The sequence below is a fragment of the Schistocerca americana genome, chromosome 8, assembly GCF_021461395.2.
Source record: "Schistocerca americana isolate TAMUIC-IGC-003095 chromosome 8, iqSchAmer2.1, whole genome shotgun sequence".
NCBI lineage: Eukaryota > Metazoa > Arthropoda > Insecta > Orthoptera > Acrididae > Schistocerca > Schistocerca americana.
The window spans coordinates 164,311,504-164,337,537 of NC_060126.1; the positions used below are offsets into that span (position 1 = coordinate 164,311,504).

At 43.4% G+C, this 26,034-nt stretch overlaps 1 protein-coding gene across 1 annotated transcript in view; it reads left to right on the plus strand.

Moving 5' to 3' along the window:
• The first annotated feature begins 15,941 nt into the window (after positions 1-15,941).
• The window catches only part of LOC124544912 (protein takeout-like), a 35,241-nt gene continuing 25,148 nt past the window's right edge, over positions 15,942-26,034 (plus strand). The window contains exon 1 of the mRNA XM_047123651.1: positions 15,942-16,067. Coding sequence (XP_046979607.1) covers positions 16,004-16,067 — 64 coding nt within the window. The 5' untranslated portion in view covers positions 15,942-16,003. The remainder of the gene's footprint in view (positions 16,068-26,034) is intronic.

Sequence of the window (26,034 nt, forward strand, 5' to 3'; positions counted from 1 at the left end):
GGATTAATGCATGGTGCGACAGCTGGCAGCTTTCCCTGAACGTAGATAAATGTAATATAATGCGCATACATAGGGGCAGAAATCCATTCCAGTACGATTATGCCATAGGTGGTAAATCATTGGAAGCGGTAACGACCGTAAAATACTTAGGAGTTACTATCCGGAGCGATCTGAAGTGGAATGATCACATAAAACAAATAGTGGGAAAAGCAGGCGCCAGGTTGAGATTCATAGGAAGAATTCTAAGAAAATGTGACTCATCGACGAAAGAAGTAGCTTACAAAACGCTTGTTCGTCCGATTCTTGAGTATTGCTCATCAGTATGGGACCCTTACCAGGTTGGATTAATAGAAGAGATAGACATGATCCAGCGAAAAACAGCGCGATTCGTCATGGGGACATTTAGTCAGCGCGAGAGCGTTACGGAGATGCTGAACAAGCTCCAGTGGCGGACACTTCAAGAAAGGCGTTACGCAATACGGAGAGGTTTATTATCGAAATTACGAGAGAGCACATTCCGGGAAGAGATGGGCAAAATATTACTACCACCCACATATATCTCGCGTAATGATCACAACGAAAAGATCCGAGAAATTAGAGCAAATACGGAGACTTACAAGCAGTCGTTCTTCCCACGCACAATTCGTGAATGGAACAGGGAAGGGGGGATCAGATAGTGGTACAATAAGTACCCTCCGCCACACACCGTAAGGTGGCTCGCGGAGTATAGATGTAGATGTAGATGTAGATGTAGTGTTGGCCCATCCATAGCCTTTACGACAGCTTCCACTCTCGCCTCGCAGGCATACGTCTAATTAGGAGCTGGGAGGTTTCTTGGGGAATGGTAACCCATTCTTCACGGAGTGCTTCACTGAGGAGAGGTATCGATGTCGGTCGGTGAGGCCTGGCACGAAGTCGGCGTTCCAGAACATCCCACAGGTGTTCTATATGATTCGGGTCAGGACTCTGTGCAGGCCATTTCAATACACGGATGTTACTGTCGTGTAACCCCTCCACCACAGGGCGTGCATTATGAATAGGTGCTCGATCGTGTTGAAAGCTGCAGTCGCCATCCCCGAATTGCTCTTCAACAGTGAGAAGCAAGAAGGTGCTTAAAACATCAATGTAGGCCTGTGCTGTGATAGTTCCACGCAAAACAACATGGGGTGCAAGCCCCTCCATGAAAAACACGACCACGCCATAACACCACCGCCTCCGAATTTTACTGTTAGCACTACACAAGCTGGCAGACGATGTTCACGTGGCATTCGCCTTACCCACACTCTGGCATCGGATCGCCACATTGTATACCGTGATTAGTCACCCCACACAACGTTTTTCCACTGTTCAATCGTCCAACGCTCCTTCCACCAAGTGAGGCGTCGTTTGGCATTTACCGCTCAACCGTAAAATCCAAGTTTTATCACCTCCCTCCTAACTGTCATAGTACTTGCTGTGGATGCAGTTTGGAATTCCTGTGTGATGGTCTTTATAGACTGCCTATTACACATTATGACCTTCTTCAATTGTCGGCGGTCTCTGTCAATCAACAGACGAGGTCGGACTGCAGGCTTTTATGCTTTACGTGTCCCTTCACGTTTCGACTTTACTATCACATCGGAAACAGTGGACCTAGGGATGTTTAGGATTGTGGAAATCTCGCGTACAGACGTATGACACAAGTGACACCCAATCACCTGACCACTTCTAAGTCTGTGAGTTCTGGGGAACGCCGCTTCTATCTCTCTCACTATGTCTAATGAGTACTGAGCGCACTGATATAGAGTATCTGACAGTTTGTAACGCCGGAAATGCATATCCTCCTATTTCCATCTATTGTACCATAATTTTTTCATTATTATGCATTTATGTCGACGTATAATTGGTTTGTTTTGTAAATATTATTTGTATTTTACGCTGGGTCTTGCCTAGGGAAAACTATGCTATCGAACGAATACATCGATAGGTCGTGTGAAGAACGAAAGTGTGTAGGATCTTTGGTAGTGTGAACTCGGCCGCGTGGAGCGCGGGCAGAGCAGAAGGGGTCTGGCTGGAGTAGCGAGTGGTGGAGGTGTTGTGTGACGCTCCCGCGAGTTGCCGCGCTTTCCGGGTTCAGCAGCATGTAATTGCGCTCGACTTGCGATGATTGTTTCTGACATGGTGTCGCGGACGGGAAGCATTAGCTGGCGGACATCAAGAGCCCGTTTCGCCTGGTGACCGTGTCGAGAAGAAGGCGCGCCAGCATCCAGCTTCTGCAACAGCGACGGCCGGCAATGAGTGACCGTCGCCACCTCCTCGATCGACGACTTCAAACCTTCAATCAACCAACAAGGAACACTAAAAGCACGTAAAGTTTCAGAACTGTATGGCAGACCTCAGCTTTTCGAACTGTTCAAATCGCAAAATTACAGCAACTTAGCATGAACCTTTGTTGCTCAGTGTCCCAATTGCATTACCAAGCAGGGTCCCTTCCTTTTCCGAAATGAACCCGAGTGTCGTTGAAATTCAAACGCCAGCATTAAAGCAGCATTATTCAATTTCACTGCTTTAATTTCAAAGTTCAGTTTAAGTATTCATAGCTGGCTACAATATTTAGATTACACGAGCACAAATTAAGAGTGCGAGTTTTGTTACCGTATTTTAGCTTACCTGTGACTGCAGCTCAGCTTGGTACGTACAAAATTTTACTATTGTTAATTGTTCAGAATCATTTAATTCAAGTTCGAAGTTAAATCTCTTACTTCTAAATTGCTTGGATTCAAGTAGCTTTTGAAATGATTGTTGAGGTAGCCCAAGACTAACTGTATTTTACTGAATTTCGATATGCTTCAGAAACAAAGTTCACTATTAATCTCAGTCACTAAATTAACTTTCAATTTTCTGCTTTTATTAATTCTTTTGCTAAATTAAGTCAGAGTGTAGCGAAATTTATTACTTCTGACAAACTTTCAGTTTTCACACTACACGTGTCAACCTTCAGTTGCCACGCTTCTAGTGCTAATTATATGTGTAATAACCTTTCTTTTTCAGTTACTATAGTAATTGTCCATAGGACTGGAGACTGTAATTTCCCCCAAATCTCAAATATCTAATTACCGCTAGTTAATTGTTAACGTAACGACCGCACATTTACTTTCCTTATTAACTTTACCCTTTTTCAAAATTAATTTCCACCAGTTTTATTTGAATTTTTCCTTTCATTTAGATGTAAGCCTTTCCTCCCTCTTTACCGACAGATTAACTTCGGTGACGATTGCTTTTCCCAAATTTCCATTAGGTACACGCGGTTTAATTTTTCACTGTCATTAAGGTCGATAAGTGAGGGGGAGGTTACACGTGGCGCCTGGTGACAGGATAATCTTCAGATTTGAGATTGTTCTGGACACGAATTTTGTTTGGTGCAAATGTCGTAACAAAGTATTGATTACGAACAGATAGTTACGTCAGCGAGATTAAGTAGTGGGAGGAATCCTAATTAGATTTGAGATTTCTTATTTATATTTAAAATTATTAAAATGAGTGAAGGCAACAATTACCAAAATTTGGCAGACTTGAATACGGAACAATCGGTCGAACAGTGGGAAACGCGCACCGCGGTACCCATTGTTCAGGGGCAGGCGGCTAGCGTGAAAGACGCGACCGCCGAAACGCAAATAAGAGCAGAAATGGAATTCCATACTTTAGAAAATGCTTCGGAATCGGAAGTGAAAATCAAATCTGAACCCCTTGATGACGAATACGCAGGGACAATTAAAGAGGAAGCCGCTACGGAAGTAAAACCGGTAGTTTCCGGGAATTTAGCTGATTTATTGAATGCTTTGATTAACGAAATCAAGGCTCAGTCTAGCACGATAGAAACTCAATCGGCAGAAATTAAAGCTCAGGCTGCCAAGCAAGAAGATCAGTCTGAAAAAATTGACAGGAAGCTAGACAATCAGAACAAAGCTATTAATGTTGTTAACAACAATGTTGGAGTTGTTAACGCAGAAGTTGATAAAATCAAAGAAGATATTGTTGTGATTAATACCGAAATCGGTAATCTTAAACAGGAAATGATAGGCGTTCAGGCGGAAATTGCGAGCATAAATACGCGTTTTAATTCAGAAGTTAGCAGAATCGAAAAAAGTGTAGGAGAAGCAGTTGCTCCGATCATCGAGAATAAGGTGACGGAACAAATTCAATTAGTGAAAAAAGAGGATCAAAAGAAGGCGGAAACTTTAAAGGCTTTAGTATCCGAAGTAGATACCAAAGTGACGAAGCAGGCTAATTCCTGCGAAGAGAAAAAAAAGGAAGTAGAAATGCTTGCGACAACCACTTGCCAAGTAATTACGAAAGTGTCGGAATTAGAAAAGAAACTTGACGAAAAACAGAGCTATGTGCCAATCTGTGCACATAGTTCGGAATTGTTGACGAAAGAGGAGCGGTTCGACCCCTTGAAAAAAGGCGGTATACACGCGACGGATTTCATTAAAAATTGTGAAAGAGTTTTACCCAGATCATGGACTAATGAGAGAAAAATTAATGCAGTTATTGATGTGTTGGCTGGTGATGCCAAGCGTTGGGGCTTAAACATCAACTTTACGAACCTGACTTTTGACGAGTTTAAAAATTTGTTTCTGGCTGAATACTGGTCAGAGCAAAAACAACAAAGTGTCTGGCGCGAATTTGTCGTATCGAGGCCTTTCGATGCGAATTCGCGTGGCTCGATGAAAGAGTTCTGTGAGGGGTGGATCTGCAAGTTGTAATATTTGCGTGATCGCCGCACGGAATCTGAAATAGTTTGGGAACTCTACAAGAAGCTTCCAGATGATACAAAACGCTACATAGGAAGCAATTACAGGACAATCAATGATTTCCTGGAAAGAGGTGAGGACGAGGACAATTGGCGCAATAATCGCGACAGTGGTAGAGGCCGTGGTAACAACAACGGGTACCACAGCAACCACAACAACGATAACCATGGGAATAATGCATACCGCAACTTTGGCAGCAATAACAATAGTGGTTCGGACCGTAATAACAATCGGTACAATGCAAATAATAACAGGAATGACGGAAACCAGTATCATACTAACGTGATACGGGCTTCACAGGATAGTAATAACACCAGAGGGTGCGATAAGCCGCCTCAGCAGCATTCGGGGAGCAGATCTGCTGGGACGAGACAGGGAAACCATTAGCCGCGCCGGTGAGGGGCCGACCGGGCGTGGAGAAATTTTGGCGGCCCAATAACAGGAGAAAACCCAGGTGTCGTCGTTACGAAAATTCCGTGTGGAATAATCAACGGCGGGAGAGTGTGCCAGTGTTAGGAGAAAGGACTGCGCCCACAAGTAGTAGATCAGCTGTAGACACGGCAGTAGGAAATACATTCACTGTCAGTGAGAACAATGTAAGTAGTGTTCCGGAAATCGATTATAAAGTGGCAGCTGTAATACCCACAGCGGAACTGGAGATTGAGTTTAAGAATGATTCGCAAGTGTTGAGAGAAGATCAGATGTCGGATAAAACGTCCGTCATCGAGCGAGGGGATGCAGAGAGGGTTGAGGTCTGGTTAAGGCAGTTCGGTCGCTTATACGACGAACTAAGAGGTTATAGGGGTCTGTATGGGAGAAGTGTTTATGGGGAGCGCGTGCAGGATTTGCCGCGTCTCGTCCCTCAGGAAGATAGTGTTTGTGAAATGATAGAAAGTTCTGGCCCTAACCGGCAGACTTTACCGGAAACAGTTGATGTTAATGGGGAGCACGAGCAAGATTCGTCGTGTTTCCTCCCGCAGGAGTTGAATGTTGAAGTAGTAACGGAAAGTTCTGGCCCTGACCGGCAGACTTTATCGAAAGTTATAGTGGTAGAAGTAGCCGACCCATCCGACGCAAAACTCCAGTTTAAGCATTGCGAAAGTATTGATAAAGATTACGAGAATTTTAGTGATAGCCGGACACGACTGGTAGAAAAGCACGTAGATTACAGCGTGTATGAGGTTAGAGCTGACTATACTGTCAGACGGTAGAATGTGGGTTGCGCAGATCCAGAGGAAGTAATTACAGATACTACTGGGCACATTCCTCCAGGTGGAGTGGCAGATGAGATCAATCTGACCAAAGAGGAATCGAAGAAGGTGACAATTAATGAATTGATAGCAAAGCAACACTCACTAGTAGACGAGTTACAGGAAAAGGTTTCGGTATTGGAGGCGAAGTTACAGACTAAGCCTCAGGACAAACGTGTTGAGATTAATACTGTATGTGAACAGAGGCTGAAAAAGCCGCCAGATAAGCAGGATTTAGGATCAAAGCCGGATGGTTTCTTCTGGAATGACCTGGATATAGACGAGGATTTACTGTGGGAAAATAAAGAAACAGTCGAGGAAAAGTGTAGACAGATAGTAGTGTCTGTTAATATGCACGACCTACAACTAAACGTGTTGATTGACACCGGCGCAGAATTGAGTGCTGTATCTGCGAAAATATTTGAGTTACTGAAAGACAGACCTGGCATCGTAGTTATGCCAGTAACAGGAGTGAAAATTATCGGTGCTACTGGGAAGGCCAGTAAACCGGTCACAAAACAGATTTTTGTCAACTTCGAGATATGTGGGGCACGATTTGAACAAGAGTTTGTCGTCGTGCCAGACGTAACTACGGAAGTAATTATCGGGTTAGATTGGCTATTAAAGTACCGTGCAGTGATTTATTGCGAAAGCAAAACTTTGACATGTACGTCCCAAGATAAAACAATAGTAGTTAGTTTTGACGAGGCGGGAGACGGTGTGCATAGGCAATACCAGCCTATACACATTGTTAACTGGCGGGATGACATTGACGCAGGAATGAATTTGAACTGCTGTAACGTGAGGAATCTCAGCATTGACAAAAGTGTAGAAAGTGAATTGGAAGAGATAATCAAATTCCCTCCACGGATTGACATTAGTATTGGTGTGAAAAAAGATCGTTTGCGAGAAGTAATGAAGCTAAAAGCCGATGCTCGCATACGACGTCATGACGCTAAAGCGCGTTTTGCTAAGTTTGCAATCGGAGACTTAGTACTTGTAAAAGCTCATGAGAAATCGAGCGAGATAGACAATGAAATCTCGAAATTTAAGTTTGTTTATAATGGACCATATAAAGTCATTGGTATACCTCACACAAATGCTTATTGCTTAGAGTATCCAAGCTCTGGAAAACTATAAGGTATACGGAATATTGTAGACTTGAAATTGTACCAACCTAGGATCGATTAATACCACACAATGGGTAATTTGTACAGTATGTAAATATAGAGCGTAAGATTTAAGGTTTGCTAGATTGCCATGCTTTTGCCTGACCAAGAGGTCATTAAAGAAGTTGTAATTAATAAGTAATTAATTTTTGATTAAATGATTTGATCAATTGATAAATCCAAGCTGCTAGTTTGTTTTCAGCTGAGTCACAGTAGATTGAATGTAAATATGATTTTGTAACAAGCTGTAAGATTTCATGAATATGTGTTTTACTAGTCATTGTCGATGTACTTAGACGATGTTTTAAGTTTCAGGCTTGTACATGTGTGATGATGGACAGTGTTGAGTTATCCACTGTGATATTGTTAATGGACTCCTTGAGATTACTCGGGAGTGAGTTTTTCCGAAAGAATTCAGTGAAACGGACGTTCTGGAAATGCCGTTACACAGGCGAGTGAGATCAAGCGTGCCGCACAGGCGGGCGCAACAATACTGGCGAGGCGGAGCCGCTGTCGGCTCATGTGCCGCTGTCGGCATTCTTTGCACTTGCGAGTACGGAAGGCGGAGTTGTTTTTCTTCCTGGACAGCTGATGTGAAAGAATTCTGCTGTCAATATTTATGTTTTTGTCGATCTTCTGTATATTATTTTTTTGTTTAGCGTTAAGTGGACTCTCATGGCGAGAGTATTAATTATGAAAAGGTTATATAAAATGTGTATTCTATGTAATTAATTATTAATTTGCGTATTTTGATATACCTGTTTTTTATGACCATGTACTGTGATTAATTTTGTAAATAGTATTACATTTCTTGATACTGGTAAGAATTTTGATTTTTTGGATAGCTAAACCATTTTCTATGTTTTCTATGAATTTTAATATGTTGTCACCCTGTTTTCTTTTGTGTAATATGACAGAGTGGAATAAGATTAGGAGTGTCTCCACTCAATTATTATGGTCTAAAAATTGGTTTATGGTTAATTAGCCTAATGCTAAATTTTCTTGATGTTTTGAGCATATGCATTTCCGCTGTTTTTTTCCTTTTTGGGACATTTTCTGAGTCTGTTTAGGTTACACGAACATCCTCAGACAATGTGGGGCACGTGTAACGCCGGAAATGCATATCATCCTATTTCCATCTATTGTACCATAATTTTTTCCTTATTTTGTTACCTGTGTCTTTATATATTGTAATTGTTTTAATATATATATATATATATATATATATATATATATATATATATATATATATATATATATGCATTTATGTCGATGTATAATTGGTTTGTTTTGTAAATATTATTTGTATTTTACGCTGGGTCTTGCCTAGGGAAAACTGTGCTATCGAACGAATACATCGATAGGTCGTGTGAAGAACGAAAGTGTGTAGGATCTTTGGTAGTGTGAACTCGGCCGCGTGGAGCGCGGGCAGAGCAGAAGGGGTCTGGCTGGAGTAGCGAGTGGAGGAGGTGTTGTGTGACGCTCCCGCGAGTTGCCGCGCTTTCCGGGTTCAGCAGCATGTAATTGTGCTCGACTTGCGATGATTGTTTCTGACATGGTGTCGCGGACGGGAAGCATTAGCTGGCGGACATCAAGAGCCCGTTTCGCCTGGTGACCGTGTCGAGAAGAAGGCGCGCCAGCATCCAGCTTCTGCAACAGCGACGGCCGGCAATGAGTGACCGTCGCCACCTCCTCGATCGACGACTTCAAACCTTCAATCAACCAACAAGGAACACTAAAAGCACGTAAAGTTTCAGAACTGTATGGCAGACCTCAGCTTTTCGAACTGTTCAAATCGCAAAATTACAGCAACTTAGCATGAACCTTTGTTGCTCAGTGTCCCAATTGCATTACCAAGCAGGGTCCCTTCCTTTTCCGAAATGAACCCGAGTGTCGTTGAAATTCAAACGCCAGCATTAAAGCAGCATTATTCAATTTCACTGCTTTAATTTCAAAGTTCAGTTTAAGTATTCATAGCTGGCTACAATATTTAGATTACACGAGCACAAATTAAGAGTGCGAGTTTTGTTACCGTATTTTAGCTTACCTGTGACTGCAGCTCAGCTTGGTACGTACAAAATTTTACTATTGTTAATTGTTCAGAATCATTTAATTCAAGTTCGAAGTTAAATCTCTTACTTCTAAATTGCTTGGATTCAAGTAGCTTTTGAAATGATTGTTGAGGTAGCCCAAGACTAACTGTATTTTACTGAATTTCGATATGCTTCAGAAACAAAGTTCACTATTAATCTCAGTCACTAAATTAACTTTCAATTTTCTGCTTTTATTAATTCTTTTGCTAAATTAAGTCAGAGTGTAGCGAAATTTATTACTTCTGACAAACTTTCAGTTTTCACACTACACGTGTCAACCTTCAGTTGCCACGCTTCTAGTGCTAATTATATGTGTAATAACCTTTCTTTTTCAGTTACTATAGTAATTGTCCATAGGACTGGAGACCGTAATTTCCCCCAAATCTCAAATATCTAATTACCGCTAGTTAATTGTTAACGTAACGACCGCACATTTACTTTCCTTATTAACTTTACCCTTTTTCAAAATTAATTCCCACCAGTTTTATTTGAATTTTTCCTTTCATTTAGATGTAAGCCTTTCCTTCCTCTTTACCGACAGATTAACTTCGGTGACGATTGCTTTTCCCAAATTTCCATTAGGTACACGCGGTTTAATTTTTCACTGTCATTAAGGTCGATAAGTGAGGGGGAGGTTACAAGTTGATGGCAGCAAAATACACTTAATTTGAAAAACGTAGGTTTTTGGGGGTGTCCGGATAGTGTATGTTCCCATAGCTCAAGTTACTTCACGTTCACCATTCACAAGAATCTATATCCGTCAACAACAGAATCTCCTATAATACAATGACTGCCAGTCATAGCGACGTATCCTCCTTTAATGCACACGCCGACTGCGCAGTTAAGGAGGAATTCATGAAGGAGGAATTCTCTACTGAAACGTATTGTGTGTATCTCTGGGTGCCAAATCATAGTGTTGTAACAATGCTGGGTGATTTTGACGCCGGAGTGGGTCAGGAAGACATCTATTAACCGGTGGTCGGTAATGAATGTCTGCGACAAGAGAGAATCGATAGTAGTACCCATTCGATAAACTTCGTAATTGATAATAACATCTGTATCAAGAGTACATGGTTTCAACATAAAAACATACACAAACGAACATATACATAGGATACGGAATCATCCCGAAGCAGTATGCGAACAGAACTAAAGATCCGTGGAGCTTATAAAACCGCACTGAAGCACTGGTAAACGTGAAACTTAAATAGATATGTAGAACTATTAAGCAGATTACACATTATTATAAAAATAGATTAAAAGGAAGTACGAGTCAGCACTGCCAGGAAGCCCAAGTAATTGTGAGGAAAAAGAAGGAGACACTGATAAACACGACTGGTGTCAGATTAAGGAAACGGTAAACAAGTAGCCTCATAAAGTCTGGGCAAACGAAAGGCGTCAGGTAAGGTGTGGTTCAGTCAAGTGTGCCAGCAAAAGAGTGGAGAGAGGAGGTTGGTTAAGAAGACGTGGCTAGCAAATGTCAGGCATCAGGAGCTACAGACATGTATATTAGGGTAAGGAAGGAAATGGCAAGTATACTAAGGCGGGGGAAACCGATGTATAACAAGAAGCTAATAGAAGAAGCCGAACGGGAATGTATTCAGCGCAGGACAAGACAAATATAACGATAAGGACAGAAAGTAACACAGAGATATAAAACAAAAGAAACATTAGGTAATGACACACATGGGAAGATCCTCACTAATACCTCTGAAGTAGAACGACGATGGCCGAAGTACTTAACGTGAAGCACAAAATTCTGTATCAGTTTATACTGAAAAGAATGATTCCTACTGGAGAAGAAATTATAGGGGACTGTCACTGTGGTTTCAAAAGGAGTAAGCCAACTGTAGAACAGCTCTCCACGCTCAGACAGGAAACGGAGACTGGGGACATAGTACTGTTCAAAAAGCTATGAGAATACGCATAGGGGCGGATTAGCGAATGTCCTGAAAGAGTTTCAGTTTCCACAAAAATTAATACGTCTGCGTTAGATATACTTAGAGGGGGTTTGGTGGCCAACCGAAGTGTTAAAACTCAGAAGAGTGTTCCTAGAGCCACTCTGTAGCGATTCTGGAAGTGCAGGGTGTCGCATTGTCCTGCTCGAAATACCCAAGTCCGTCGGAATGCACAGTGAATATGAATGGATGCAGGTGACCTGGCTGTATGCTTACGTACGTAAGACTCGTATCTAGACGTATCAGGTGTCCCATATGACTCCAACTGCACACACCCCACCCCATTACAGAGCTTCCACCAGCTTGAACAGTTCCCTGCTAATATGCAGGGTCCATGGATTCATGAGACTGCCTCCATAGCCGTACACGTCCATCCACTCGGTAGAATTTGAAACGAGATTCGTTTGACCAGACAACATGTTTCCAGTCATTATCAGTTCATTGTCGGTGTTGACGTACCCAGGCGAGGCCTAAAGCTTCGTGTCGTCCGGTCAACAAGAGTACCCAAGTGGACCTTCGGTTCCAAAAGTCCATATCGATGATGTTTCGTTGGTCCCATTCTTGCAGGATCTTTCTCCAGCCGCAGTGATGTCGGAGATTTGATGTTTTACCGGACTGCTAATATTCACGGTACACTCGTGAAATGGACGTATGAGAAAATCTACGCTTCATAGCTGCCGCGAAGTTTCTATGTCCCGTCGCTCGTGCGCCGTCTATAACACCACGTTCAAACTTACTTAAATCTTGATAACCTGTCATTGTAACCGCAGTAGCCGATCTAACAACTGCACCAGGCCCTCGATGTGTTGTATACGTTTTTCCGACCGTAGCACCCTATTCTGCCTGTTTAAATATGTCTGTATTTGAATACGCATGCCTATACCAGTTTTTTTTTAAACTTCAGTGTAGAACGAACTCACAGCTGGGTAATATTTTAAAAAAATTATTGGGTATGATGGAATGAAACAGTTTGTAGAAAACATTGGTTCCCTTACGCAAGAGCAGTAATCTACATACTACTTGCAGTTAATGCAAACTGAAAGTCAAATTCACTTCAGATTTAGCAAACTTTAACACAGTCATCATAAAAATGTCTTCTGCTTTACAACGAATGCAACTGGAATTCGTGAACTAAACAGCGACAAATTTTCTGAGTTCACGCTGATAGCGTACAAAAGCTATGACGGGCGGATAAGGAGGGGGAGGTGGGGGAGGGAGAACTAAGCCAACTCATGTAAGGGGTGGAGAAACGAAAGAGAGGTTTCATCTGAAGTAGAAATCGAAACTACTAAAAAACGGTGTTTGGTGATCACCAGACATGCTGAAGCTACCACTTGATAACAAGTAGCTGCTTCTTACAATGTTGTTAAGTAGGAGAATATTGTTGGTATGGAATTCTAAACTGTTTAGTTGTTTTTGATTTTGGCTGTTAACAAGAAAACCTCCTTCAATTGAACGTACGAGCAAGTTGAACTGGGCGGCTCCCCCCGTCGGAGGTTCGAGTTCTCCCTCGGGCGTGGGTGAGTTAGTAGTTTAAGTTAGATTAAGTAGTGCGTAAGCTTAAGGACCGATGACATCAGCAGTTTGGTCCCTTAAGACCTTTACACAAATTTCCAAAATTTCCAACTTGGGCGTTTGAGAATCCAGAGCCATATGGAATTTTCAGCTGTAATGTCCATCAACATCTACATCTACATCCGTACTCCGCAAGCCACCTGACGGTGTGTGGCGGAGGGTACTTTGAGTACCTCTATCGGTTCTCCCTTCTATTCCAGTCTCGTGTTGTTCGTGGAAAGAAAGATTGTCGGTATGCCTCTGTGTGGGCTCTAATCTCTCTGATTTTATCCTCATGGTCTCTTCGCGAGATATACTGCTTGACTCCTCGGTGAAGGTATGTTCTCGAAACTTCAACAAAAGCCCGTACCGAGCTACTGAGCGTCTCACCTGCAGAGTCTTCCACTGGAGTTTATCTATCATCTCCGTAACGCTTTCGCGATTACTAAATGATCCTGCAACAAAGCGCGCTGCTCTCCGTTGGATCTTCTCTATCTCTTCTATCAACTCTATCTGGTACGGATCCCACACTGCTGAGCAGTATTCAAGCAGTGGGCGAACAAGCGTACTGTAACCTACTTCCTCTGTTTTCGGATTGCATTTCCTTAGGATTCTTCCAATGAATCTCAGTCTGGCATCTGCTTTACCGACGATCAACTTTATATGATCATTCCATTTTAAATCACTCCTAATGCGTACTCCCAGATAATTTATGGAATTAACTGCTTCCAGTTGCTGACCTGCTATATTGTAGCTAAATGATAAGGGATCTTTCATTCTATATATTCGCAACACATTACACTTGTCTACATTGAGAGTCAATTGCCATTGTGTCATACGGCGAAACATTTTTTATATTTCACGAAACTGTCTATGGGGGCACATGCTGCTACTTCGTCAATATCCATTGAACGTTCCGGCTCTCTTTAAATTAGGTCTGAATTGCTTCATACGTCTTTGTGACAAGGTGCGAGCTCTGGTCCAAATCTACAACCATACATCGTAATACACCTCCTGGCGTGTGGCAGAGGGTACCTCGTTTACTACAGTTATTCCCATATTTTTACCACTGCCGAATGGTGTGCCAGAAGAACGATAATTGGCATCGTCTTTATATAACTTTACCTTCTTTTCCGTAGATATAGATAAGCAGAAGAAATATATCAAATTACTCTTCTAGGAAATTAGGCGCTCAGATTTTTCACAGTATAACACAACATGACGCGCAAAACATGTGCTGTTGGCTCTGCCACTGGAGACATTGCTAATCGAACCCTTGTTGAAACAGTTGCTCTTCGCTGGTTGTCTTCTGTTGCCTCTGTTAATCGCATCCGGCAACGGTACCACACTGACAAGCAATACTCAAGAATCTGTCACACGAAAGTTTCGTAGGTTACATGTTACATGGCTGGTACACACTTTCTGAGGATTCTTCAAATGAATCTCAGTCTCGCATCTGCCTATGATAAATTTTATGTTGTTGTTTCACTTTAAATAACTCAGTATAATAACTCGTAAATATTTAGAGGACTTTTCTCTTTCCAAAGATAGATGGGCTGTCGAACAGCAGTAAACTAAGCTATCTTATCGCTTATTTCTACGCATCAAGTTACATTTCTTTACGATGAGTTGCGAATCGTTTCATAGAACTTCCAATGTCATCCACAAAATCATTTATAAATAATGTCACCACTCACCACGGACTCGTCAGAAGCCTTTGTGTCTGAAGAGTCCCTCCATTGAGAATGACATCTTAAGTTCTGTCTGCTGCGAACTCTTCCATCCAGTCAGGAACGCAGTCTCATGTTTCGTATGGTCGTTTACGAAATTTTAACTTTTATTCCTAGAGAGGCTGTACAGCCGTTTTTGAGAAAAACCTTTATTAACAAATAGTAATCATATACATGAAAAATCACAATGAAAATGCATATTTTAATTTAAATAATAAAAATGAAAGGATAAAATATGTTTTTGGGCGGCAAAATTAATCTTTTTACAAACTTAAAATTCTTCTTGTAAAGATTGTTGTTCTGTTCCTGTCTTGCTTCGCCTCCAATAGATTATTCTGTTCCGCGTTTGTCAAATTTTATTTCTAGGCTGTTGCCACATTATTTATGCTTATCAACCTTTTTGGTTTTCCAGTCAACCATTCCCACGTAGATAAAGAAGTTGATAAGGTTATCATCTCCTTGGATGTCAGTTTTATAATGTGCCAGTAATCACACCATGGAGTCATGTTTTGTGGTAGGATACATGTTGTATACAGGGCGATGTACGATGTCTGTCTGTCTGGTTTCGAGCTCCTTGTTAACAAGGAGGCAAGTCTGTTCCTGACCCATCGCCACTTACGTAAACGACAGTAGCTAGTGAAAGGCTGAAGTTGAGAATCAACCAAACCACATGAAGGACGTTTATCTGTGTCTCTAGTTCCTGATCCGTGGAGTTTTTCATTTCTTGCAATATTATTCTTAACACGTGGATGTAACGTCTGATGTACGTATTTGAGGGTTATGTATTTCCACACAGCTCCCAGACGGTGGCCAGTTGCTTCTATTCTGTATTGTGTTTTTCCTCCTATTTCCATTCGTGGTGAGAATCTCTTGTTGTCAGGTGGTTCCTCCTTAAGAGCCCAACTCTTTGTAAGTAGCTTGGAGGCAGAATCCTCTAAAACGTTTGAACTTGTAGTTAGTTTTCTTTATATCGGTCAGGCAATGCATACTTCCAAGGCGAACGATTAGGAAAAACTTTGTTGTGATGTTGCCTAGAATTTAGTTTATCAGTGTTATTATTGAGACACCGCGCCGATGCTTATCTGTTGATGTGAATTGATTTAAACAAGTTGCCTAGCATATCGTACGACAGCTTCGCGAACGCTTCTGGTTGCGTTTCGGAATAAGAGTGCGGATATGGGGAACGTTGTAGCCTGTACGTATCGGATCGTCCATAGTTCAGGCTGAACATTACCTACGCCCTTCTCTTCTACAAACATTACCTACGCCCTTCTCTTCTACAGCTGTCTCCTAAGCAGAGAAGAGTCTGCATGCGTGCGGCGACGTCACGGTGACCGGCTACATGGTGGGTGTAGTTGCCCTTGAGAACGGAATCTTTAAAAGACAGGAGCCGGTGTGCCGCCAACGCCACACGCAATCCTCCAGCTCCAGAGGTCGGCATCCAGTTCCAGGCACCATGGGGTCAACACTGCCGCTGTTTGTGCTACTGCTTGTCGCATACGCCGGCGCCGCTCAGCTACGTGAGTGCTTACTGTGAATGTCTTAGAACGCACAGGCGTTGTGCTAACGCGTCTACCTACATTCCTGTACCATGAAGATTTGCCCTTGTTGATATTTCCTTTATTATCAGCTTCTGTCTAAGGTCTCAGTATCAGATTTCGTGCTATGAAACATTAACGGGTGTCCTACCCTTCCTAAGTATAACAGTATTTTATGTACACTTTCCCTCACTTATTATTTCTAGAACGTGTACATTTAATTCGCTGTTTACCACCTTAAAATTTAACATATATTTTTAGCACAAAATTTTTACACCGTCCAGTTTCTTCATCTCCGAATTTCCATTCGACCATATTTCTATTTCACACAACTCTGTGATCTACATGCAGAGTTTCAGAATCCACCCAGTTTCGCTTCAATAACTGATTCCGTCACACCTGACTTGTCTAAAAACATAGCGTATCTAACGTTTCTCCACTTGCGACTGCCTCATTCCACTGTCATCCACAGTCCATCCACATATAATCTTTTTCTCCCCTATTATTTCTAGAACGCTACATTTAGTTCGTTGGATGGGAAACTTTGAACATCCTGAGAAATGGGGCTAATTCACACTAACAACGGTCTGAGGCCATAAGCCAAGACCCGACGCATTAGTCAGTTCTTCACCTTTTTTCGTGCTTAAGTTGATATTTAGTGGTGGTTTGAGAAATTCTGCCATTTGCTACAACTGCAGTGATATTAATTATAAAAACTGTAAAACACCGTCAGAATTATTACGCATACAGAGGTGGTATTAACAAGCGTTAGTAAATGTTAATGCCTTCTTAACAATATCGCCATCTACGAGTCATTTATATTGTATGGTTTCTTTATACAAGTGCAATTAGCTACCTATTTCCGTTCTCCTATTTCATTCAATAATAGTTAAATTTTCTGTCAAAGGTTATATAACATAATGAGTAAATTATGTCGTGTTGAAGTACCAATCACAATATGTGGATGCCCAGGAATCATCCAACTGCACTTGGAGTAATTGAATACTGCAAAGTGAAATATTCAATTCCAATATATGACATTATGTATGTTATATATCTACTATATAAACAGAAACCGAAATGAAAGTGCTCAAGAACTAGGTATTTTGCCTTCCACTCAAAATTTTAAAAACATATTTTTTGACAAACTCTACTTGGTACTGAAGGAGGGTACTGAAGGAAGTCGTAATAGTCAAATTTGCAGAGAATTTTCTGCTCTTTTAAAAAGTGAATAGATGCCAAAGCTCTACGAGCATAAGAGATTGATATTTTTTTAAGAAGAAAACTGATAGTGTCGGAAGTTCCATGCGGCTTTTCGCGGATGATGCTGTAGTATACAGAGAAGTTGCTGCATTAGAAAATTGTAGCGAAATACAGGAAGATCTGCAGCGGATAGGCACTTGGTGCAGGGAGTGGCAACTGACCCTTAACATAGACAAATGTAATGTATTGCGAATACATAGAAAGAAGGATCCTTTATTGTATGATTATATGATAGCGGAACAAACACTGGTAGCAGTTACTTCTGTAAAATATCTGGGAGTATGCGTACAGAACGATTTGAAGTGGAATGATCATATAAAACTAATTGTTGGTAAGGCGGGTACCAGGTTGAGATTCATTGGGAGAGTGCTTAGAAAATGTAGTCCATCAACAAAGGAGGTGGCTTACAAAACACTCGTTCGACCTATACTTGAGTATTGCTCATCAGTGTGGGATCCGTACCAGGTCGGGTTGACGGAGGAGATAGAGAAGATCCAAAGAAGAGCGGCGCGTTTCGTCACTGGGTTATTTGGTAACCGTGATAGCGTTACGGAGATGTTTAATAAACTCAAGTGGCAGACTCTGCAAGAGAGGCGCTCTGCATCGCGGTGTAGCTTGCTCGCCAGGTTTCGAGAGGGTGCGTTTCTGGATGAGGTATCGAATATATTGCTTCCCCCTACTTATACTTCCCGAGGAGATCACGAATGTAAAATTGGAGAGATTAGAGCGCGCACGGAGGCTTTCAGACAGTCGTTCTTCCCGCGAACCATACGCGACTGGAACAGGAAAGGGAGGTAATGACAGTGGCACGTAAAGTGCCCTCCGCCACACACCGTTGGGTGGCTTGCGGAGTATCAATGTAGATGTAGATGTAGATGAAAAGAGTCCTTTATTTTGAACACATTTTGACTACAGAGAGTTTAGGCAATATAAATTTTGCTGAAAAAAATTTGTTTTCCAATCTTTCGAGCCATATACACTCCTGGAAATGGAATAAAGAACACATTGACACCGGTGTGTCAGACCCACCATACTTGCTCCGGACACTGCGAGAGGGCTGTACAAGCAATGATCACACGCACGGCACAGCGGACACACCAGGAACCGCGGTGTTGGCCGTCGAATGGCGCTAGCTGCGCAGCATTTGTGCACCGCCGCCGTCAGTGTCAGCCAGTTTGCCGTGCCATACGGAGCTCCATCGCAGTCTTTAACAATGGTAGCATGCCGCGACAGCGTGGACGTGAACCGTATGTGCAGTTGACGGACTTTGAGCGAGGGCGTATAGTGGGCATGCGGGAGGCCGGGTGGACGTACCGCCGAATTGCTCAACACGTGGGGCGTGAGGTCTCCACAGTACATCGATGTTGTCGCCAGTGGTCGGCGGAAGGTGCACGTGCCCGTCGACCTGGGACCGGACCGCAGCGACGCACGGATGCACGCCAAGACCGTAGGATCCTACGCAGTGCCGTAGGGGACCGCACCGCCACTTCCCAGCAAATTAGGGACACTGTTGCTCCTGGGGTATCGGCGAGGACCATTCGCAACCGTCTCCATGAAGCTGGGCCACGGTCCCGCACACCGTTAGGCCGTCATCCGCTCACGCCCCAACATCGTGCAGCCCGCCTCCAGTGGTGTCGCGACAGGCGTGAATGGAGGGACGAATGGAGACGTGTCGTCTTCAGCGATGAGAGTCGCTTCTGCCTAGGTGCCAATGATGGTCGTATGCGTGTTTGGCGCCGTGCAGGTGAGCGCCACAATCAGGACTGCATACGACCGAGGCACACAGGGCCAACACCCGGCATCATGGTGTGGGGAGCGATCTCCTACACTGGCCGTACATCACTGGTGATCGTCGAGGGGACACTGAATAGTGCACGGTACATCCAAACCATCATCGAACCCATCGTTCTACCATTCCTAGACCGGCAAGGGAACTTGCTGTTCCAACAGGACAATGCACGTCCGCATGTATCCCGTGCCACCCAACGTGCTCTAGAAGGTGTAAGTCAACTACCCTGGCCAGCAAGATCTCCGGATCTGTCCCCCATTGAGCATGTTTGGGACTGGATGAAGCGTCGTCTCACGCGGTCTGCACGTCCAGCACGAACGCTGATCCAACTGAGGCGCCAGGTGGAAATGGCATGGCAAGCCGTTCCACAGGACTACATCCAGCATCTCTACGATCGTCTCCATGGGAGAATAGCAGCCTGCATTGCTGCGAAAGGTGGATATACACTGTACTAGTGCCGACATTGTGCATGCTCTGTTGCCTGTGTCTATGTGCCTGTGGTTCTGTCAGTGTGATCATGTGATGTATCTGACCCCAGGAATGTGTCAATAAAGTTTCCCCTTCCTAGGACAATGAATTCACGGTGTTCTTATTTCAATTTCCAGGAGTGTAGTAAAATAAAGACATTTAGTAAAATAAAATCTTCTACCCCACCTTTTGCAAGGTTTATCTACTATTTGACGGGACTATATTTATATGATTGCTTAGAGTCTGTTCTTTCGGACATATCCAAAAGAACAGATGCCACGCTTTCATACAAATGCTTCGGTTAGATGGGCAATGGATCAAACTTCTCCAGTGCGGATGCACGTCAGACCTCCTGCGGGAATCTGAGTAGCGATCATGGAGGAAATGGACATGGACTATGGATCCGTGGCGCTCGTTGGGGAGTCGGTTGGCCTTGAGGCCTACCGAGATAACCCCAGCAGTTGTGATGAACACTGCGTTCCGGGTGACACAGTGGTTAACGCATCCACCTTGTAAGCAGAAGATCCCGGGTTCGAATCCCGGTGTGGCACACGTTTTCACTCGACTTCGCTGATTATATATAACGTCTGAACACAGCTGATGTCACTAACCCGTTTCCTTTCCATTCTCCCCCTACAACTTCAATTTACATATAAGAGGCCATATGTGTTTTATCTGGTCATTCCACTTACTGTCACTCTGGACGGTTGCTGCTATTACAGGAATTCTATGCTAGTTACTCTTTCCAGTGATTTGTAGTCAATAGTGTAGTCGGGCAGCAGAAGATCTCGTCGTCGCTGCACCAAGCGTCGAACCTGCGCAGCTTTTTCTGTCATTTTGATGTAGTACTCTGGCAGATGCAACCGTCCTACAGACAGCAGCATTGTGCGCGAATAGCGTCTCGGATACGCAAACATAATCTACTTTATCATTATCACAAAATGTCAATAACAGCGGTGCTGTAACTCCGTATCGTAATCCCGAAATGTATGTTTATCTTTCTCGAATTTTTGTAGTTGAGAAATACGTGTTCATGCCGTAAGAAACTACTGTATCTAACCAAAAATCTGCTCCGATACCGGGTAAGCCTGTACATTCTTCTCAATACCACAATACGGAACTGTATAGAATCTTTCCTGAAGTCAAGGAACATGGCACATACCTGAGAACCTTTGCCTATGGTATAAGGGTCGATCAAGACGTTTCCGTTCGAAGGCCGTACAGTGCAGAACCAGTATGCCACCGAGGCAAAATCGCTGTGGGCTTTGAGGTAATCATCACACGGACGAACAAGGTTGAAGATACAAGTCTGGTAAATACCGTATCGTGCTACATCAAGATGTCCGTAACTGCCTGCTGTACATATTTTTACGACAGAGATCGTCGAAACTTTTAAGGGACCGAAGGCATGTTAATCGCACGAAGAGAGAGCAAAGTTCAGATGGCTCTAAGCACTATGGGATTTAACATCTGAGGTCATCAGTCCCCTAGACTTAGAACGACTTAAACCTAAGGACGTCACACACATCCATGGCCGAGGCAGGACTCGAACCTCCGATCGTAACAGCAGCGCGGTTCCAGACTGAAGCGCCTAGAGCCGCTCGCCCACAGCGGCCGGCGGAGAGAGATCGTGAGACTGGCCTGGTGCTCGAGTGTCTCCCACTTTAGGAAATTTGCGGCATGGGGACGTGCGTTATCATAAATTTGGCCCTTGATTCCACACCTGTGGTTTTCGAGAGATGTTCTGCCCCATCTATATTCTTCATTCTCCGATCTGTGCCTACCTGAGTTCGTCCATCAGCAGCCAAGAAAAGAGTAGCAGCACGCTGGTCGTATTTCAACGTATTTGGTAAAAACGTCGCAATAATTCGTTTCAACCGCCGGCCCCTTGGAAAAACATGAATGCCACATTAATCCGTTGCCTAAATGTCGGTGCTCATATACCCGTATCGATGTCGCTCTACGGTGTATATATGCTGCAGCAACGCTCTCAGACGGAAACTTTTTAATCGCCCTTTATGCTATGTTTTCTGCAAATCTTCTTATTGGCATTTGTTATATTATTATTCCAGTGAAGAAAATGTTTACCTCTTTGCGATTACACAGTGTTATTAATCTACAGTTTCCAACTTCTCTAAGTGAGTACTTAATACACTACTGGCCATTAAAATTGCTACACCACGAAGATAACGTGCTACAGACGCGAAATTTAACCGACAGGAAGAAGATGCTGTGATATGCAAATGGTTAGCTTTTCACAGCATTCACACAAGGTTGGCGCCGGCGGCGACACCTACAACGTGCTGACATGAGGAAAGTTTCAAACCGATTTCTCATACACAAACAGCAGTTGACCGGCGTTACCTGGTGAAACGTTGTTGTGATGCCTCGTGTAAGGAGGAGAAATGCTTACCATCACGTTTACGACTTTGATAAAGATCGGCATGTAGCTTATCGCGATTGCGGTTTATCGTATCGTGACATTGCTGCTCGCGTTGGTCGAGATCCAATGACTGTTAGCAGAATATGGAATTGGTGGGTGCAGGAGGGTAATACGGAAAGCAGTGCTGGAACCCAACGGCCTCGTATCACTAGCAGTCGATATGACAGGCATCTTATCCGCATGGCTGTAACGGATCGTGCAGTCACGTCTCGATCCCTGAGTCAACAGATGGGGACGTTTGCAAGACAACAACCATCTGCACGAACAGTTCGACGACGCTTGCAGCAGCATGGACTATCAGCTCGGAGACCACGGCTGCGGTTACCCTTGACGCTGCATCCCAGACAGGAGCCCATGCGATGGTGTACTCAACGACGACGCATCCGTGTTTGGCGACATCGCGGTGAACGCACATTGGAAGCGTGTATTCGTCATCGCCATACTGGCGTATCAGCCGGCGTGATGGTATGTGGTGCCATTGGTTACACGTCTCGGTCACCTCTTGTTCGCATAGACGGCACTTTGGACAGTGGACGTTGTATTTCAGATGTTTTACGACCCGTTGCTCTACCCTTCATTCGATCCCTGCGAAACCCTACATTTCAGCAGGATAATGCACGACCGCATGTTGCAGGTCCTGTACGGGCCTTTCTGGATACCGTAAATGTTCGCCTGCCGGCCGGAGTGGCCGAGCGGTTCTAGGCGCTACAGTTTGAAACCACGCGACCGCTACGGTCGCAGGTTCGAATCCTGCTTCGGGCATGGATGTGTGTGATGTCCTTAGGTTAGTTAGGTTTAAGTAGTTCTGAGTTCTAGGGCACTGATGACCACAGCAGTTAAGTCCCATAGTGCTCAGAGCCATTTGAACCATTGTTTTGAAATGTTCGCCTGCTGCACTGGCCAGCACATTCTCCAGATCGCTTACCAAGTGAAAACGTCTTGACAATGGTTTCCGAGCAACTGGCTCGTCACAATTCGCCAGTCACTACTCTTGATGAACTGCTGTATCGTGTTGAAGCTGCATGGGCAGCTGTACCTGCACACACCATGCAAGCTATGTTTGACTAAATGCCCAGGCGTATCAAGGCCGCTATTACGCCCAGAGGTGGTTGTTCTGGGTACTGATTTCTCAGGATCTATGCATCCAAACTGCGTGAAAATGTAATCACATGTCAGTTCTAGTATAATATATTTGTCCAATGAATACCCGTTTATCATCTGAATTTCTTCTTGGTGTAGCAATTTTAATGGCTAGTAGTGTATTTTGTAGAGCAGAAGAATACACCAAACAGCTACAAAAGCATTTTTCCTGAAATTTACTTTTCCGTTTCCGTAAGCCATGCTGCACTGATTTAAGATCGTGGTTGGTTGTCGACCACTACACAAGACCGACCCCTCAGTGCTTTGAGCAGCGGCTCTCTTGTGTATGGCGTGGTGCTCGTAATACAGTCGGCGAATGGAAGCAAACTTGTCCAAACTGGTCTGCAAATAAAGTAGATAACCAGAACGAAGTTTTCACACTGCAGCGGAGTGTGCGCTGATGCGGAACTTCCTTTCAGTTTTAATCTACTTTATTTGCAGACCAGTTTGCCGAACCAAGATTCGAGCTCGGGACTTATTTCCTTGCTCGGGAAAGTTCTCTCCTATCTGAGCTACCGAAGCACGACTCACGACCCGTCCTCACAGCTTTAATTCCATCAGTACCTCGTCTCCTGTGAGAGCGGATCGTAAATCGCGTTTAGGTAGCTCAGACAGTAGAGCACTTCCCCGCGGAAGGCAAAGGTCCTCAGTTCCGCTACACAGTTTTAATTTGCCATGAAGTTTCAAGGTAGATAACATTTGGAAAGGCATCTCATGCCTCTCTTCTGATACCCATCGCCTTAAAATTTATCGCGGAAAATGTGTTTCTCTACCATTTACGCCCAGCTAGATACATGTGAATATAGTAACAAAGTGCGTAAACTACCTGATAGAGAAACAAAACTCTATTGAACGAAAATTAATTTCATCTTCTAGATTATTTCAAAGTGTTGTCCTGCTGAACATACATTATGTGTTGTAACACCTGAAAGAGCAATTCGATGTGACGAAGAGTGACTTAATTATAGCTGCTGTATCTCATCGCAGGGTCACAATGTCTTTGAAAATCTGCTGTCTACATCTACATCTACATGGATACTCTGCAAATCACATTTAAATGCCTGGCAGAGGGTTCATCGAACCACCATCACAATTCCCTGTTTTCCAATCTCGCATAGCGCGCGGGAAAAATGAACACCTATATCTTTCCCTACGAGATCTGATTTCCCTTATTTTATCGTGATGATCGTTCCGCCCTATGAAGGTCGGTGTCAACAAAATATTGGAATTTCTTGAGAAGGTTCCGACGCAACGACCTTTCTTTTAATGATTTCCAGTCCAAATCCTGTATCATTTCTGTGACACAGAAATAATATAATACAAAACGTGCTGCCTTTCTTTGAACTTTTTCGATGTACTCCGTCAGTCCTATCTGGTAAGGATCCCACACCGCGCAGCAGTATTCTAAAAGAAGACGGACAAGTGTAGTGTAGGCAGTCTCCTTAGTAGGTCTGTTACATTTTCTAAGTGTCCTGCCAATAAAACGGAGTCTTTGGTTAGCCTTCCCCACAACATTTTCTATGTGTTCTTTCCAATTTATGTTAGTCGTAATGGGAAATTGCAAACAGTTCTTCTGATTCTATTCAAGCCAGATCAATAACGTTCTTTCCTTTTTGCTCCGTCCTTCTTTCACTTGGAAATGATATCGGATTGTGGCTTTTCGTGATTAGGCGATATTTGTCACTAAATATCCACTAGCGGTGTCCATAAAAATTGTGCATTATACCTGTGGAAACCACTTAGAATAGACTGACGTGTTGGAGCAACTGATTATGTGTTCTTACAGGGTACTCGTATATTAAGTACAGTGCGCTATGTTCGAGTTTTGTTTTCTTATTGTAATGATGAAGAAAAGAGGTGCACAAGAACGACGTATTAGACAAATCATCAATGGCAGAGGCTACGCAGCAAATTCGTGTAGTTTGCTTTCAATCCGACTTGCATCATACCCATCTCTTTCCATGGCGTTCCACAGGTAAGTGCCGTAACATGAAAACGTCAAAGAAACCCCCTGAAGCTCTGATACGGGTAATTGTCGTATACACTTTACGTGTACTCAGAGACGTGTCTCAAGGAAAAAAATAGAGTGATTTTAGGTTGTCGCAGATGATAACATTTTTCGTCAAGTTGGAATTAGTTAATGTACACCAATGAAAATAAAGTCATGTGTGGTGTCACAGCCAGACACCACACTTGCTAGGTGGTAGCCTTTAAATCGACCGCGGTCCGTTAGTATACGTCGGACCCGCGTGTCGCCACTGCCAGTGATTGCAGACCGAGCGCCGCCACACGTCTAGAGAGACGTCCTAGCACTCGCCCCAGTTGTACAGCCGACTTTGCTAGCGATGGTTCACTGACAAATTACGCTCTCATTTGCCGAGACGATAGTTAGCATAGCCTTCAGCTACGTCATTTGCTACGACCTAGCAAGGCGCCATTATCAATTGCTATTTATCTTGTGATGCATGTACCGTCAGACCGATGTTCACCAATTATGGATTAAAGTTAAGTATTCCAACAGCTACGTACTTTATTTGCTAGACTCAAATCCTTTAACTGTTCCAGACCTCACGCCAGCCTGCGTGAGCTTAAACGCGTGCCTTTCGGCTTCACCTTCTAGTGGCTTGGCTGTCTTGCCAAGTCACAACATCATGTATGTGGAACTAATTGTCTGAATAGATGTAGAGGGTGATCCAAAAGTCTGTATACATTTGAAAATTCAGTAATTCACTGAATAATGTAGCTCAAAAGGTATAAACTCACACACACGCTGGAAATGACATATAGTTTTATTCAAAACCAAAAGAATAATGCAGAAAAAGAACATCAGACTGCTCTTCATATGA